The following is a 13685-nucleotide window of genomic DNA, read 5'->3' as shown; positions in this document are numbered from 1 at the left end:
GCCCTTTCAGCCATGGCGGCGTTATAATATTACGGTCAATCCCACTATTCGTTGGTAAAAGAGTAGCCCAAGAGTTGGCGGTGGGTGGTGATGACTCTTTCCTTTAGTCTTACACTGCTAAATTAGGGACGGCTAGCACAGATAGCCCTCGAGTAGCTTTGTGCGAAATTCCAAAACAAACAATTGTTTGTTCCTTTTCTGAATTTCGCGCAAAGCTACACGAGAACTATCTGCGCTAGCCGTCCCTAATTTAACAGTGTAAGATTAGATGGAAGGAGGTTAATCGTCACCGTCAACAGACAGTTTTTAGGCTACTATTTTATCAACAAATAGTGGGATTGATCGTAACTTAATAACGCCCCCACGGCTGAAAGGGCGAGCATGTTTGGCGCGACCGGGATGCGAACCTGCGACCCTCAGATTACGAGTCGCACGCCTTAACACGCTTGGCCATGCCGGGGGGGGGGTTCGAAGCCCTAACCCTGGATTATGAGTTAAGCGTCTTAACCACATGACCATGTAGGGCCTTCGTAATTTTTGCAAATAGTATATTAAAGTTTGGTATAACATAACCTCGAAGAGCCAGAATTTTTTCAATAATGTAAGCAAACCTTGGAACTTTTTTCATTTATCTTTATCTTTAGATCTTAGTGTGCAGTCATACCAGAATTAACCAAGCATTTCCGGTATATCTTCTGTGAGGAGAATAAAATATAAAAGGTGAAGTAAGCGTTGAAGTTAAACTATGATAATTTAAACGTTTAGATAGGCCTTAATGACAGAAAAGCATTTAAATTTTTAGGTAGATCTTAATGTCAGAATAAACTGTAAGTGTAAATTGTAGATAGACCTTACTGTGACAATAGATTTCAAATTTTAATTGAAGACAGATGTTAGCAGAGGAGTAGCCAGAACAAAAAAGAAGAAAATAGGTCCCCAAAGCTACCTGCTTTCACTAATTTACTAGTGAAAGACAAGAGGAAAGGCAGCTAGTTATCACCACCTGCGGCCAGCTCTTTAGCTACTCTTTTTACCAACGAATAGTGGGATTGACCGTCATATAATAACGCTAGCTCGGTTGAATGGATGAGCATATTTAGTGGAATGGGTTTTTGAATCTGCGATCCTCAGATTGAGAATCGAGCTCCCTAATAACCTAATCAGATACTGGTTCACTTGAATTGTGGTTTTACGTATAGCGAATTATTTTTTGCTTATTTTGCTCCATGAATAATAGTTTCGAAACTCTAAATCACAGCTGTCCAAACTTAATGGCCACGAAACACTTTTGAGTTCTAACGAAACTGATGAAACCCTTCAAATACGTTCTTATAATGCCCTCGCAACTGAAAGGACAGGCATTCAAATCCATATTTCTTAGAATGCGAGTTAAGACAGACGACGTGTAAGAGAGACGAGATATCTTGTACAAATCTTCTTTATGGCATGTAATAATACCTTTCATATAATTATAGAAAGAAATTATTTCGTGTTTTGTTTTGCTGAATTGAAATTTATTAGGACGCTAAGACTTATTTACTCTTGACAGTTTCCGAATATTCCTTTCGTGTTAATATACGTTTAATACCTTACAATGGTTTTACGAAACCACAAGGATATCCTCATTGAATTGTTCCTTTGTTATTTTTATGTAGATAATATTTGTTCTGTCCGTGATTGTACTGTAATGCTGAAAATTGTGCAAGAACGTTTTCAACAGAGTTCTTAGTTGTTATTCAGGTGATATCTCGAGGAAGTATCTTCAGTTGTGTTTGAATGAAAGTGACTATGCACTTGGGTAGGGCTTAGTACTCTGGGTAAATGCAGAGTTTCTTATAAAGTAAGGATTGCTGGATTTTGATAGTATGGTAAATGGATTCAACCTTGTCGGATGAAGCTAGAAGGTTCAGTTAAAGTTGTTGTCACATGTAACCAAACAAACAGACATTGTGCTTGTGCCAGGTATTTTAATTTAGTCCTTTATTTATTTCATTAATTATCACAGTTCATTTACTTAGGGATATAACATTATCTTTTAAGAGGTATCTTGACTAGATCTCCTGTTGTTAAGTGGAACTATTCATTACTCTAAGAGTAAGTTAGTTTTACTTGAATGTGGTTCAAATGTGAACTAATTTTCACACAAGTATGAGATAGACAGAGCTTCTAATAACAGAGGGTCGACTACACAATATGCCGAATAGTCTGTATTTGAAAACCTGACTGAGTTTTTGTTTGTGAACTAATGGAACAAAAACAATATTTATTGTGAAACAAAATTCCAAATGCGTATTTGCACAGATAGAATCATAGTCTGTTATCTACTATATGATTTTTAGTCTCACAATTTTTATTCTCTCAGAACTGCTCTTCTCAGCTTCAAAACAGGATGATTTTGGTTTTTTTCTACGTCAATTTCACTAGAAGATCTGAATCAAGGAAGCTCAATTGAATTCAAGAGATAAGCCCAGTTTCGTTGCCTAGTCGACAGCGTCTTCTTATAATGTTTGCTCTTTCTTTCATAGCATTGTTTGGTTATGATATACATATCTAATTAATTTGGCCAGTAAATGATGTTACGGTCAACGATCCCACAGCGCGTAACGAATAAAAAGCCATAGGATTATTAATTTTCAGACGTGTAATAAAAAGTAACTAATAGGCACAACAGTTGTTATGGATGACAAGGTACGAAAAATAAATGAGCAATGAGTTTGTTTTGTTTTTTGGCTTTTTTTTAATGTAACTTGTCCAACATTGATATTTCCACAAAACGAAAATATTTTACTTTCCCCAAAGTTGGGTATGTACCGACGTCATTGAAGAACCAAATAATTTCTTGTTGTCTGTACATTATATTGTATATTATTCGCTTGTTACTGAGCGTACTTATAAGATAGGCTTAATATTTGTAATAGAAATCCCAAATCAATAGAAGTCCTTTAAATGTTAGTTTTAAGTTCTGTTAGGGTTATCTAGCAGACAAGTTTATAAATATTTACATGTCATTACTCTTAAGCCCGAGACCTAGAATTATTTTTTCTACTGTATTTGTACTGTCTTGGAAACAACCTTACTTCATTTATATTTGTTTTCCTATTGAATTCCTTGGTGGATTACATGGTGGTTTGTATTTTGAAAAATACAAACACTAATTTATCATGTTTGTTTTTTGTTTTTTGAATTTCGCGCAAAGCTACTTGAGGGCTATCTGCGCTAGCCATCCCTAATTTAGCAGTGTGAGACTAAAGGGAAGGCAGCTAGTCATCACCGCCAATTCTTGAGCTCCTCTTTTACCAACGAATAATGGGATTGACCGTAACATTATAACGCCGCCATGACTGAAAGGGTGAGCATGTTTGGTGTGACGGGGATTCGAACACGCGACCCTCGAATTACGAGTCGAACACCTTAACCCACCTGGCCATGCCAAGCCAATTGATCATGAATGCATGTTTAAGTGACTACGAGTAAGAATATTTTGAGAGATTCTGCTTCATAATTTTTTTCGGATATGACTTTCATTATTGGGCCAGGCATGGCCAGATGGGTTAAGGCGTTCGACTCATAATCTGAGGGTTGCGGGTTAGAATTCCCGTCTCACCAAACAAGTTCGACCTTTTAGGCCTGGCATGGCCATGTGGGTTAAGGCGTTCGGCTTGTAATCCGAGGATCGCAGGTTCGAATCCCTATCGCACCAAACATACTAGCCCTTTCAGCCGTGGGGGCGTTATAATGTTACGGTCAATTCCACTATTCGTTGGTAAAAGAGTCGCCCAAGAGTTGGCGGTGAGTGGTGATAACTAGCTGCCTCTCCTGTAGTGTTACACCGTAAAATTAGGGACGGCTAGCCCAGATATCCCTCGTGTAGCTTTGCGCGAAATTTAAAAAACAGACAAACAGACTTTCATAGAAATAGTACAAAAAGTGGAAAGGGTCTGACTTAATTAATCAATTAAACCATGATTAAATTTATAAATTTAATTCTAAATGTATTCTACAGTTAGTATGCAATATATTTAATTTCAGATTGTACTTTTCAAAATAAGTGTTGATTTTTGTCTCGCAAAATATAACCCCTCGTTCAAACATTTTGCGTATGGGTCTGATTACTTATATTGATTTTTCGGATATAATCTGAATGGATTAAACAAAAGTTAAATAAACTTAAGATAACGAAAAATGGTGGCTGTTCTTTAGGCAGATGTGATGACATGTTATCAGAGCTTCACAAAACAGAATAATATTTTTATGTTTGATATGTTTTTAAGTATAGTGTTTACAGATAATCATTTTACTTCATGTGACTTACACTTGGTTCCCCAGTGGCTCAGCGACATGTCTGCGGACTTATGTCGCTACAAACCGGGTTTCGATACCCATGATGGGCAGAGTACAGATAGCCCATTGTGTAGCTTTGTGCTTATTTCAAAACAACAATAACGACTTACATTTTTGATTTTCTCTTCTTAATATTTCGCAAATCATGGTAACAAGAAACTAATAAAACTATTGCGTTCAAAATATAGTTTCAAGCACAGAATAATTAACTTCCTTTTTAATATTTAGACAATTTTCTTTATTCACAAAGATAAATTCTAAAATACGAAAATAAATATTTGTCCAATGTATGGTGATGCCTGCCACCTTGATTTTAAATAACTAACTAATGATCTAGACAACGGTGTTAAGGTTACTATGGTACTCTAAGAATGGGATAACTATTTTAAAAATTTAATTGATAGTGTGTTGGTGCCGTGCAGAAGTGTAGAATTTTGTTGTGTTAATGATTTTGTATATGGGATTAAATGTAACTAATTTACCGAATATATAATGAAATTTTACGATTCACTGGTTATGCTGTTTGCGGTGTGGTTGCTTTGGTAAGTCCTAACTTCTAAGTATACTAAAATTAATATTATTATATATTTTTTAAGTTTGTAATTCCTGTAGTGTATCGTACTTTATTAATATTAGAGTACGCTTATACTACTACAGTGGAGATTTTATTATTTGTTATTCTTCAGTGTTACATACTAATAGTTGTACTGTTAATAAAGCTACTGACATACTGCTAATAGTAATACTGGTTAAGCGAGGTTAAGGTTAAGTATTAGTAGAAGTGTCTGGTGTTTTTATAACACTATTATGTAGAAGTACATCCGTAACTGTGTTATTTGGAAATCTTACAAAGTACACTTAACTGTTAACGTTAATAAAAGTTGAAGAATTAATGCTATTATTATGTTGTGCTGGTAATAATTATGGAATAAGTGAAATTCGTTGACTCATTGTGAATGTGAGTAGAAAATGGCCATTATTTTGGATTTGAAATATAAAACTGTACTTTTATTTTTTAAACAAAAACATCTTTTGTAAAAAAAAAATACTCTTCAGTTTCTGTCTTAATTTTGTAATACACTTGTATGTCAGTGTGAATAGTAGAGTTTATTGCAGATTATACAATCAAGATTAGTAAGATTAATAATTAATTCTCAGTTGGCATCTTAGAAAATTCTGTTTCTTTTATTAATTTATTTTTCTGAACTGCTCAAATCATTGCCTCGTTATAATTTTTATTTCATACCTGTTCATTTCGGAAGTCTCTTTTACCAATATTTTTTGTGTGTGGACTGTTTAACTAGCTTCTGACTGATCTGTCTGGTCTTATTCTGTTCCAATCAGACACTTTTTTTGTTATTTCTTTCATCCACCAACAAGGAAATAATCATCACAGGACCCTTGTTTTCTTTGCTTTATATTATATTTTCATTATTGAATTCATGAATACCACATTTGGTTGTCAGTATATCATATCTTGTGAGCTTTTTCCTTGCATGCCCATTATTGAGATAAGGTTTTTCAGAAGACTTTATATATTCTTCCAGGCCTTATTTGAGTTTAAAAAAACAACAGCATCAGGTGTGTACCTGCCCTCATACTTGGTTAGCATCTATTGTTTTTCTTCCAGTAACTTGTTGTATAGTTTCAGTTCAGGGACCCTGTGTACATATGATTTTTTCTGAGATTTTTTCTGGTCTGAGACCTTTTCTGGCACTCTGCTGTATGGTGGGAATTTCCCTGTTTTTTCATCTAACATAGTAACTGGTGGGGCCTTTACTTCCCCAGTACCAAGCACAAAGAGAGCAATGTGAGGAGTTCATGTTCTTATCAGTACAAGTTTATATTAAAAGAAGACCATTTGAAATAGTTAGGATGCAAGTCTGGGATGATTCCATTCTGTACTTCATTATTCAGGTATTTCAGTTAAGTATTTTTCTACTACATTACCACCTAATATATTGCCATAGCCACACTATTACTTTTATCAGGAAAGTATTTAATAGACTGATACTGCAGAAAGTTTTTGCATTAAAATGTGTAGCTTAATTACTGATAGTTTTGGAATTTCAATGGTTATCCCTACAAACAAAGTTGCTGTACTTTGTCATGTTAAAAGGACAGATATTTTTGTTACGTGTTGTAATGTGAAGAATATACATACAATAATAAGTATCTATTGCTGATGGGATCCAATTCTGAAAATAAAATGGATAATGTTAAATAAACAACCATACTTTTTATAAGTAATGCTGCATTTGCTAAATTATTATCATTGTGACATTAATATGTTCAAATGTTTATAACTCAGTAGGTTGAAACTAATGAGACACTAACTCCTGTCATAATTTTAATAATTTATATAGGATAGTTGAATTAATGTTAGTTTTCTACTAAATAAAATATATTTTATTCAGGAAACTTTCGCTTGTTTGGTTATTTCTAACTCTCTTTTATGTTTTATTAATAGGTTGGGTTTCAGTTTGGGAACATTTCTACATCTGGACATTCATATTGCTCAGTAGTTCTTAAATAAACTTGAACTGTCATCTTAATTAAGGTAACTACTTTTATTCCATACTGTGTATTATTTTTTATATAATTTATTAAACTTATTTATTATGATAACCTTTTATTTAACTTTAAATTTATTATTACTTTGTTTTTTTTCATGAAAGTCATGAATTGTACTTAGAAAATTGCTATGGTTAAATAATTTGTCTTTTCCTTCGTAGTATAAAATTTGTTGCAACATGTAATGTTCCTAGCAGTAATTCATCTTTTACCAGTTTATATAGATTCCATATTTATTTGTGTAATCTTGATTGTAAAAGTTTTTTAACAAATGCTATGAATAATATTTTTGCTGCATATTTATTTTAATACATTGTATAACTTGTAAGAGTAACCTGCAACTGTTTATGCTTATCAGTATAATGGATAATTTATTATTGTTTTTATTTTACTCTTTAGTCTTTAATCATTTAATTCTAATCATCTAAAAAAAAAACTTTCTAAATAAAGTTTCTATATTTTCATGAAATGATAATTTTACCACTTAAACTAATTCTGATATCTTACCTCTACTCACAAAGTAGCTTTTCTTGAATGTACTAATAGGTGGAAATTTTTAATATTTGTCATTAGCCTTCTACCTTTTACTTCTGCATATCTGCATATTAATGATTATGCAGTAATTGCACAGTTATTTATGTATCATAGATAATTTAGGTTTTGTTTTGAAATCTCCATGTTTTCTTGTACCGTGACGTTCTTATACTGAAAAGTGTAATTAGTTTACATTAAGCATAGAGAATTTCTCTCTGTTACTGTATTACAAAGAATCTTTGATTTCTGACCAAGCTATGTCTGTAATTTTGATATATTGTTGTATTTTTTATTTTAAACTCACTTTATTTAATTGCATTAGAATGAACTGTTGACAATGTTTTACAGGATGATTTATAAATTTCAGGTTTTTAAAGATGTCAAGACTGGGTACTAAAACATATAACCAAAAACAGGACTGTAAATCCAGCATAAAATTTGATCAACTTTTATCTGATAGTTGTAATAAACCTTCAATGGCAAAAGTATCAATGACATCAGTAAGACGTTGGGGAATGACATCATTTACCTCGCTCAGGAAGTCTCGATTACATGGACATTCTAATAGTCCCATTGAAGATTTTAATATACTAAAAAAACCTAGAATAGAATCAACTGGAACAAGTGGAAAAATTGATCCTTTTAGCTTCAGTAATAAACAACATTTTTCATCATCTGTTTTTAGTTCCAAGATTGCATTACACTCAGCAACACGTAACTTATCTTGTATAAATTCTAATGTGACTGAATTAGAAAGTAATAAAACAAGACCAAAAAAATTTTTTAAGAGTAGTGATCATGGTTTGAAAATCTATGGATCTTTATTGAAAACAAATGAGTTTTTAACCCTAAAACCCCAGTGTAATTTAGAAGGTGGAAATTTAGAACTTGATGCACTTTCCCATGGAAATGCTACCAAAACAATAATCTCTGTTAAGAACTTTGATGATAACAATATATTAATGCATCAAAATGCAACAGCAGAAAATATTCAGCCAGATCTCACCACGAGCATGTCATGTGACAGTGCTTCTTTTAATATGTGTGAAAACATTTCTGAAAATGATAATTTTGACAACTTTCTTAAAGAGGATTTGGTTATAAAGAGAAAACCAGTGAGAATGGGCAGAAATTACTTGAGTGATATTTTTGACCAGAAGAGTGATGCATCTCCTTTAACTTTTGATTCTCAAGAGAACCAGATGATTATGTTTACATGTAATGAACCTTCTGTGAATTCAAAGTCAAAACAAGTGCCCACAGTTATTCATACTTATTCTCACAAATATGTAAAACCAGTAATAATAACTTGTGAACCGCATCATTCTGTTGAATTGAAGTCTTCATCAGATTACTGTGGAAATGATATAACCAAGAGTAGCAATGAATCTGAAACTGTTGCAAGTACTTTACCTCAAGAAGAATTTCTTGTAAGAGATACCTCTGAGAATTTTCGAGATAAAACCAAGCTTTTAACTTTTAGTCAGGGTGTTTCCAATAATATTCAAGATACTACTGTGCAAGACACCTTTGGCCAGAGTGTTTCAGAAGATACATCTGAGTTGCACAGTTTTGACCAAAATATTTCAAAAGAATCTATGCAATTGAAAGTTAATCAACCAGCTAAGTGTTCGAAGAAAATTTTCAGCAACTCAAAAAAGGTCTTAACAGATATTTTTAATTTTAAGAAATACATAAAATGCTATTATATAATATTGTAAAATTCTGAATTCAATCTATATGTATAGTTTTAATAGTTCATTTACAAAGGTTTCTTTTGTAATTTTTTTTACAATATTCCAGAAAAAAAAGCATTAAGTGACTTGTCTATCAGTTGTTTTTATATTTATCATAAGTCTGTTTTTCATTCTTAATATTTCCAGCATATGATGGATGAAAATAAAATAATACATCAACCTTATTGATGAAATACATGTAGTTAGTATTTAGCATGAGCAGACTATGAAATGTAATGAATCATTACCCTGTACAAAAATTCTTTATTTTCCTCATGGTCTATTACCTCCACTCATGAATAGTTATTCTCATTCTGTGTTGCCATCTATATGCAAATTTATTTTTCACATAGCACAAGCCTTGAACTTCTATGTACTTAATTTTCTGATTGAAATGCATCTTGCATGCAAATAATCATGTGACAACCCTCCACCGCTAAGAGTGTAACATACCTTCCTGACATCTGTGGCTTTCTCTGTTTGTTCTTCATATGTTAATGTTGTGGAATCAACTAGGGTTAATGACTTTTTTTTTTTTTTTAACATGATTTCACAGGCATGGTCTGTTATATCCATTGCCCCAATTTCATGTGATTTCCATCCTTTTTTGTTACATGATACCTCTTCCTCTTAGTTTTTTTTCCTCCGTCCTTGTGTATTAGGGTTCATGCTGAGCATTTTCTTTCTAACATAATTGAAGTTGCCAGCATGTCACATTCTCCATGGGCTTCAAATCAGTTTGCCTTGGCCTATCATCAGGCTGAATGGTTTTTCTCAACTCTGAACAGTTAGAATCAATTTTTGCTTGTATGGGTGAATCTTGATCATTCTGTTTGTTTATCTTGCACCTAATTTTCTCACTTTCATCTTACACTATTAACTCTTATCTACTCTTCTCCTTTTTGAGGCAATCCACAGAGATCCTTAGAATTTTTTTGAGGGATTGTCTTTCACTCATAACCTTTATGTTGTCACATTTATTGTCTTCAGCTCTAGCTGTACATGTGGATTCTCTGTTCCTTGCACATCCTGGGAAGGGATGCAGTCATGTTTAGGATTTTAGGTTTTCACTGCCTCCATATCTCTGGGACTTGTGTAATTGCCTCTTTTCTTCAGCAGTATGTTTTTGTAGACATGCCTCTATTATTGTTTCTTGTCAAGCTTCTCCTTAGTCTTTACTAGTTCCTCCCTCTGGAGGTTCTTCATTTCATTGTTTTAATTGATGCAGGTGGATGTATCACCTACATTACTAGTGATTATGTGGTATCCTTTTTAGTAAACATACCCTTAGTATTGGAAGCTCTTGTATCCTTGGGTAAAGCACATATGCAGTCTCTTTAGTGGACTCTGCAAGACCAGTGGAATCTTGCACAGGATTTATTGGAGGCTTTTATTTCCCTTCCTCTTATCCTTTACAAAATCTGTAGTTGTGGATGGACAAGGCTCACATGTTAGTGAGTGTTCTGCTTTCTCTAGATTTGCATATCTTCACAGATGCTTTCCTCTGAACTCTGTAGTGCAATTCCTTCTCCCCCTTTCTTCCAGTGTAGAATGGAAGCCTTTTTCACTTTCCAATTCCAAGCCACAAGGATGATGGGCCATGGAGGTATTCTCCTGAATGTAATAATTAATGGTAAAACCATTAATTTAAAAGTGGGGCAGTGGTGTTATGCACATTTAGATAACAAGATGTCCTCTGCTATGTTTTAATTGCAGTGACCAATGACAAATGCAATTTACTATTTCAGTTGTGATCCATCACTCTACCCACTCTTTGATGATGGTTCCTTGTGGCTAGGTCTTGGATTATTGTTCACTTACCAACAGTATGATCCTCATCCTACACCTATGGTGTTTTTTAGTTTCTTTTGAGAATATTTCATTCTTGATAATTTTCTTATGTCTGTTTTAAAACTTGTAGGAATATTCTTTTGTAAGGAGGAATAATAATACTTAGGGATAGTGACTACAGTAAGCCAGAAGCTTTGTGAGAGTAAATTACTGAGATGATAGAAAAACATTGTATTAGTATAAAAACCTATATAATTATTAGTGAGAATATGAGCTTGACCAAAGATGTTGGAAAAATATTGCCTGCATAAATGTAAGCCTAGTATATGACTATATATTGTATTTTTACTGGTTGATGCTTTTACTGTTTATTGGTATTTGATGCTATTTGCACAGCTATATTACTCTATTATTTACAATGAAACTGCAGTTAGAAATGTGTACATTTAGAAACTTAATAAAAAGTATCTACCTATATAATACTTTTAAAAATAAAATATTAGTGTTATTCAAAGTATGAAAAGATGATGCCATACATACTTGGATTTTACAGCCCACAGCCATTTTGGAAAGAAAGTTTTTACTTGGGTTTGAAGTTTGGAGATTTTTTTTCTGATTTCTAAAATTTAAGATGTATTTTTTACTTTCAAATATAAGACATTTTGTCATAATTAACAGAATGAGAAGAAGGAAAATCTTTTTAAAAGTGCCCAGCATGGGCAGGTTGGTTAAGGCATTTGATTTGTCATCTGAGGGTCGCAGATTTGAATCCCCATTGCACCAAATATGTTTGCCATTTCAGCTGTGGGGGCATTCTATTGTGATGGTCAATCCCACTATTTGTTGGTAAAAGAGTAGCCCAAGAGTTGGCAGTGGGTAGTGATAACTAGCTGCCATCTCTATGGTCTTACACTGCTAAATTAGAGATGGCTAGCACAGGTAGCTCTCATGTGGATTAGTAAGAAATCCAAAACAAAGAATTCTTCTGTAACAATTTGTATGTACAACAAAATTCTCAAAATATAACTTTACTTAATTGTCTGCCTGCCATGGTCAGGTGGTTAGGGCTCTCAACTCGTAATATAAGGTCGCAGGTTTGAATCTCTGTCATACTAAATATGCTTGCCCTTTTAGCTGTGGGGGCATTGTAAGGTGATGGTTAATCCCACTATTCATTGGTAAAATAGTAGCCCAAGAGTTGGCAGTGGGTAGTGATGACCAGCTGCCTCCCCTCTAGTCTTACACTGCTTAATTAGAGACAGCTAGTGCAGATAGTCCTCATGTAGCTTTGTATGAAATTCAAACAAAACAAACAATCTTTTACAAGTCTTGTAACACCAACTGTTAAGCTGGTTTTACTCCAATTTGGGAAGAGTTAATGCAGAATCAGTTTAGTAAAATTAGTAGGGCTAACATGAAACTACTTAAAGGAAAATATGATTCTTTATATCAGCAAAATAAGTATATACAGGTCAGTTTTATTTTAATTTTACTTTATATTTGCAATACTGTCTGTTATACTGCAACCATTTTCAGTTTTTTTTGTATATAGCTCCAGTATAGCAATTACAAGCTTATTAAACAGATTTGTAGCAATTTATTTTATTGGTACTATGATGCATGTTATGACTCTTGGATAATATAATTTGAATTTATACAAAAACTGTTTAAATATTTCATGTTGTTTGTCAAAACTACATGCAGTAATTGTTTTATCCAGTTTGTAACTATTTCAACTTAATCATTTTATTTCATGTCCCTTAGTAACAGTGTTAAAAGAAAAAGTTTAAGACATTCAATTCAATACCATAAATTCAGCTGTTTCATGAGTTTAAAAGCTAATTGCATATTAACTTGAAATGCTTATACTTTTCAAAATGTGATGAGAAATAAGAAAGTACATGTATTGTTACCTGAATAAAAATGTTAAGTATTTTAACATCACATGTTTGTTTTTTAATGGACATTCAATGTTCTGCTCCACCACTTCTTTAGGAGTGTTCCATAAAATCGCAATCTGTAACTGACTTTGAAGAGCTTCAGTTGGCTTCAGTCATATATTCAAATCTGCAACCTGTATTTTTACAACATGCATTTAAATCTTCAATAATAAACCTTGTTGTTGAAATAATAAATTGCAAGCTATAGTAAACAAAAGTTCTGAGTTGCAGATTTAAACAATAAAAGAAATAATTATAAGCTCTGTCCTTGTTTTCTATTCATTAGTGGCCATAGTTTTTCAATAAGAAGAGTTTATTTAAATTATCTGTCAGTATACTTGATGGCATTGGTAATGATTTATACAGAGATTAATGGATTCACATCAGTGTTATTTGTCCATTATTAGTTGAGAAATTATGTGCAGCTCTGCTTCTTCTGAAACACACCTTTTCTTCCTCAATAACTTTATCTCAATGAAAGTTTTTCTTCTCTGATATCTATACATCTTTAAAAATCTTATTTGCTTCAGTCTTTGTACCCCATTATATTTTCCAAAGCAAGTTAAATCTTGTGATTCTCTTCACCTACCTTTTGTGCCTCCCCTATTCAAAATTTGTATATAAATTCCCTATTACTTCTTATTCATTTTTCTCAACAGCAGAATGTGACAATTGTAGTTTTACATACTTGTTGAAAGTCTCTCTTCAATGTTTAATACCTATGTTTTAGATAATTCCATTTGTCTTTAGACCTGTCTTCTTGGGTTTG

The 13685-nt window shown here is 32.9% G+C and overlaps 1 protein-coding gene across 16 annotated transcripts in view; it reads left to right on the top strand.

Moving 5' to 3' along the window:
• The first annotated feature begins 1812 nt into the window (after nucleotides 1-1812).
• The window catches only part of LOC143235289 (wings apart-like protein homolog), an 84554-nt gene continuing 72681 nt past the window's right edge, over nucleotides 1813-13685 (top strand). For 6 of the 16 annotated variants that reach the window (XR_013019003.1, XR_013019002.1, XR_013019004.1 and 3 more), the window contains exons 1-2: nucleotides 4654-4883; nucleotides 7817-9110. Coding sequence is in view for 5 of the 16 variants with exons in the window: in XM_076473273.1 (XP_076329388.1) it covers nucleotides 4834-4883; nucleotides 7817-9110 (1344 nt within the window). In the remaining 11 variants the exon portion in view is untranslated. Of the gene's footprint in view, nucleotides 1963-4653; nucleotides 4884-5201; nucleotides 5300-6811; nucleotides 6902-7816; nucleotides 9111-13685 lie in introns of those variants that run through there. The other 10 variants (XM_076473284.1, XM_076473279.1, XM_076473276.1 and 7 more) reach the window with 9 other exon arrangements.

This window comes from Tachypleus tridentatus, chromosome 12 (genome assembly GCF_004210375.1).
Source record: "Tachypleus tridentatus isolate NWPU-2018 chromosome 12, ASM421037v1, whole genome shotgun sequence".
Lineage (NCBI taxonomy): Eukaryota > Metazoa > Arthropoda > Merostomata > Xiphosura > Limulidae > Tachypleus > Tachypleus tridentatus.
Note: the sequence above shows the minus strand (reverse complement) of the source record. Positions and strands in the feature narration are given on the sequence as shown.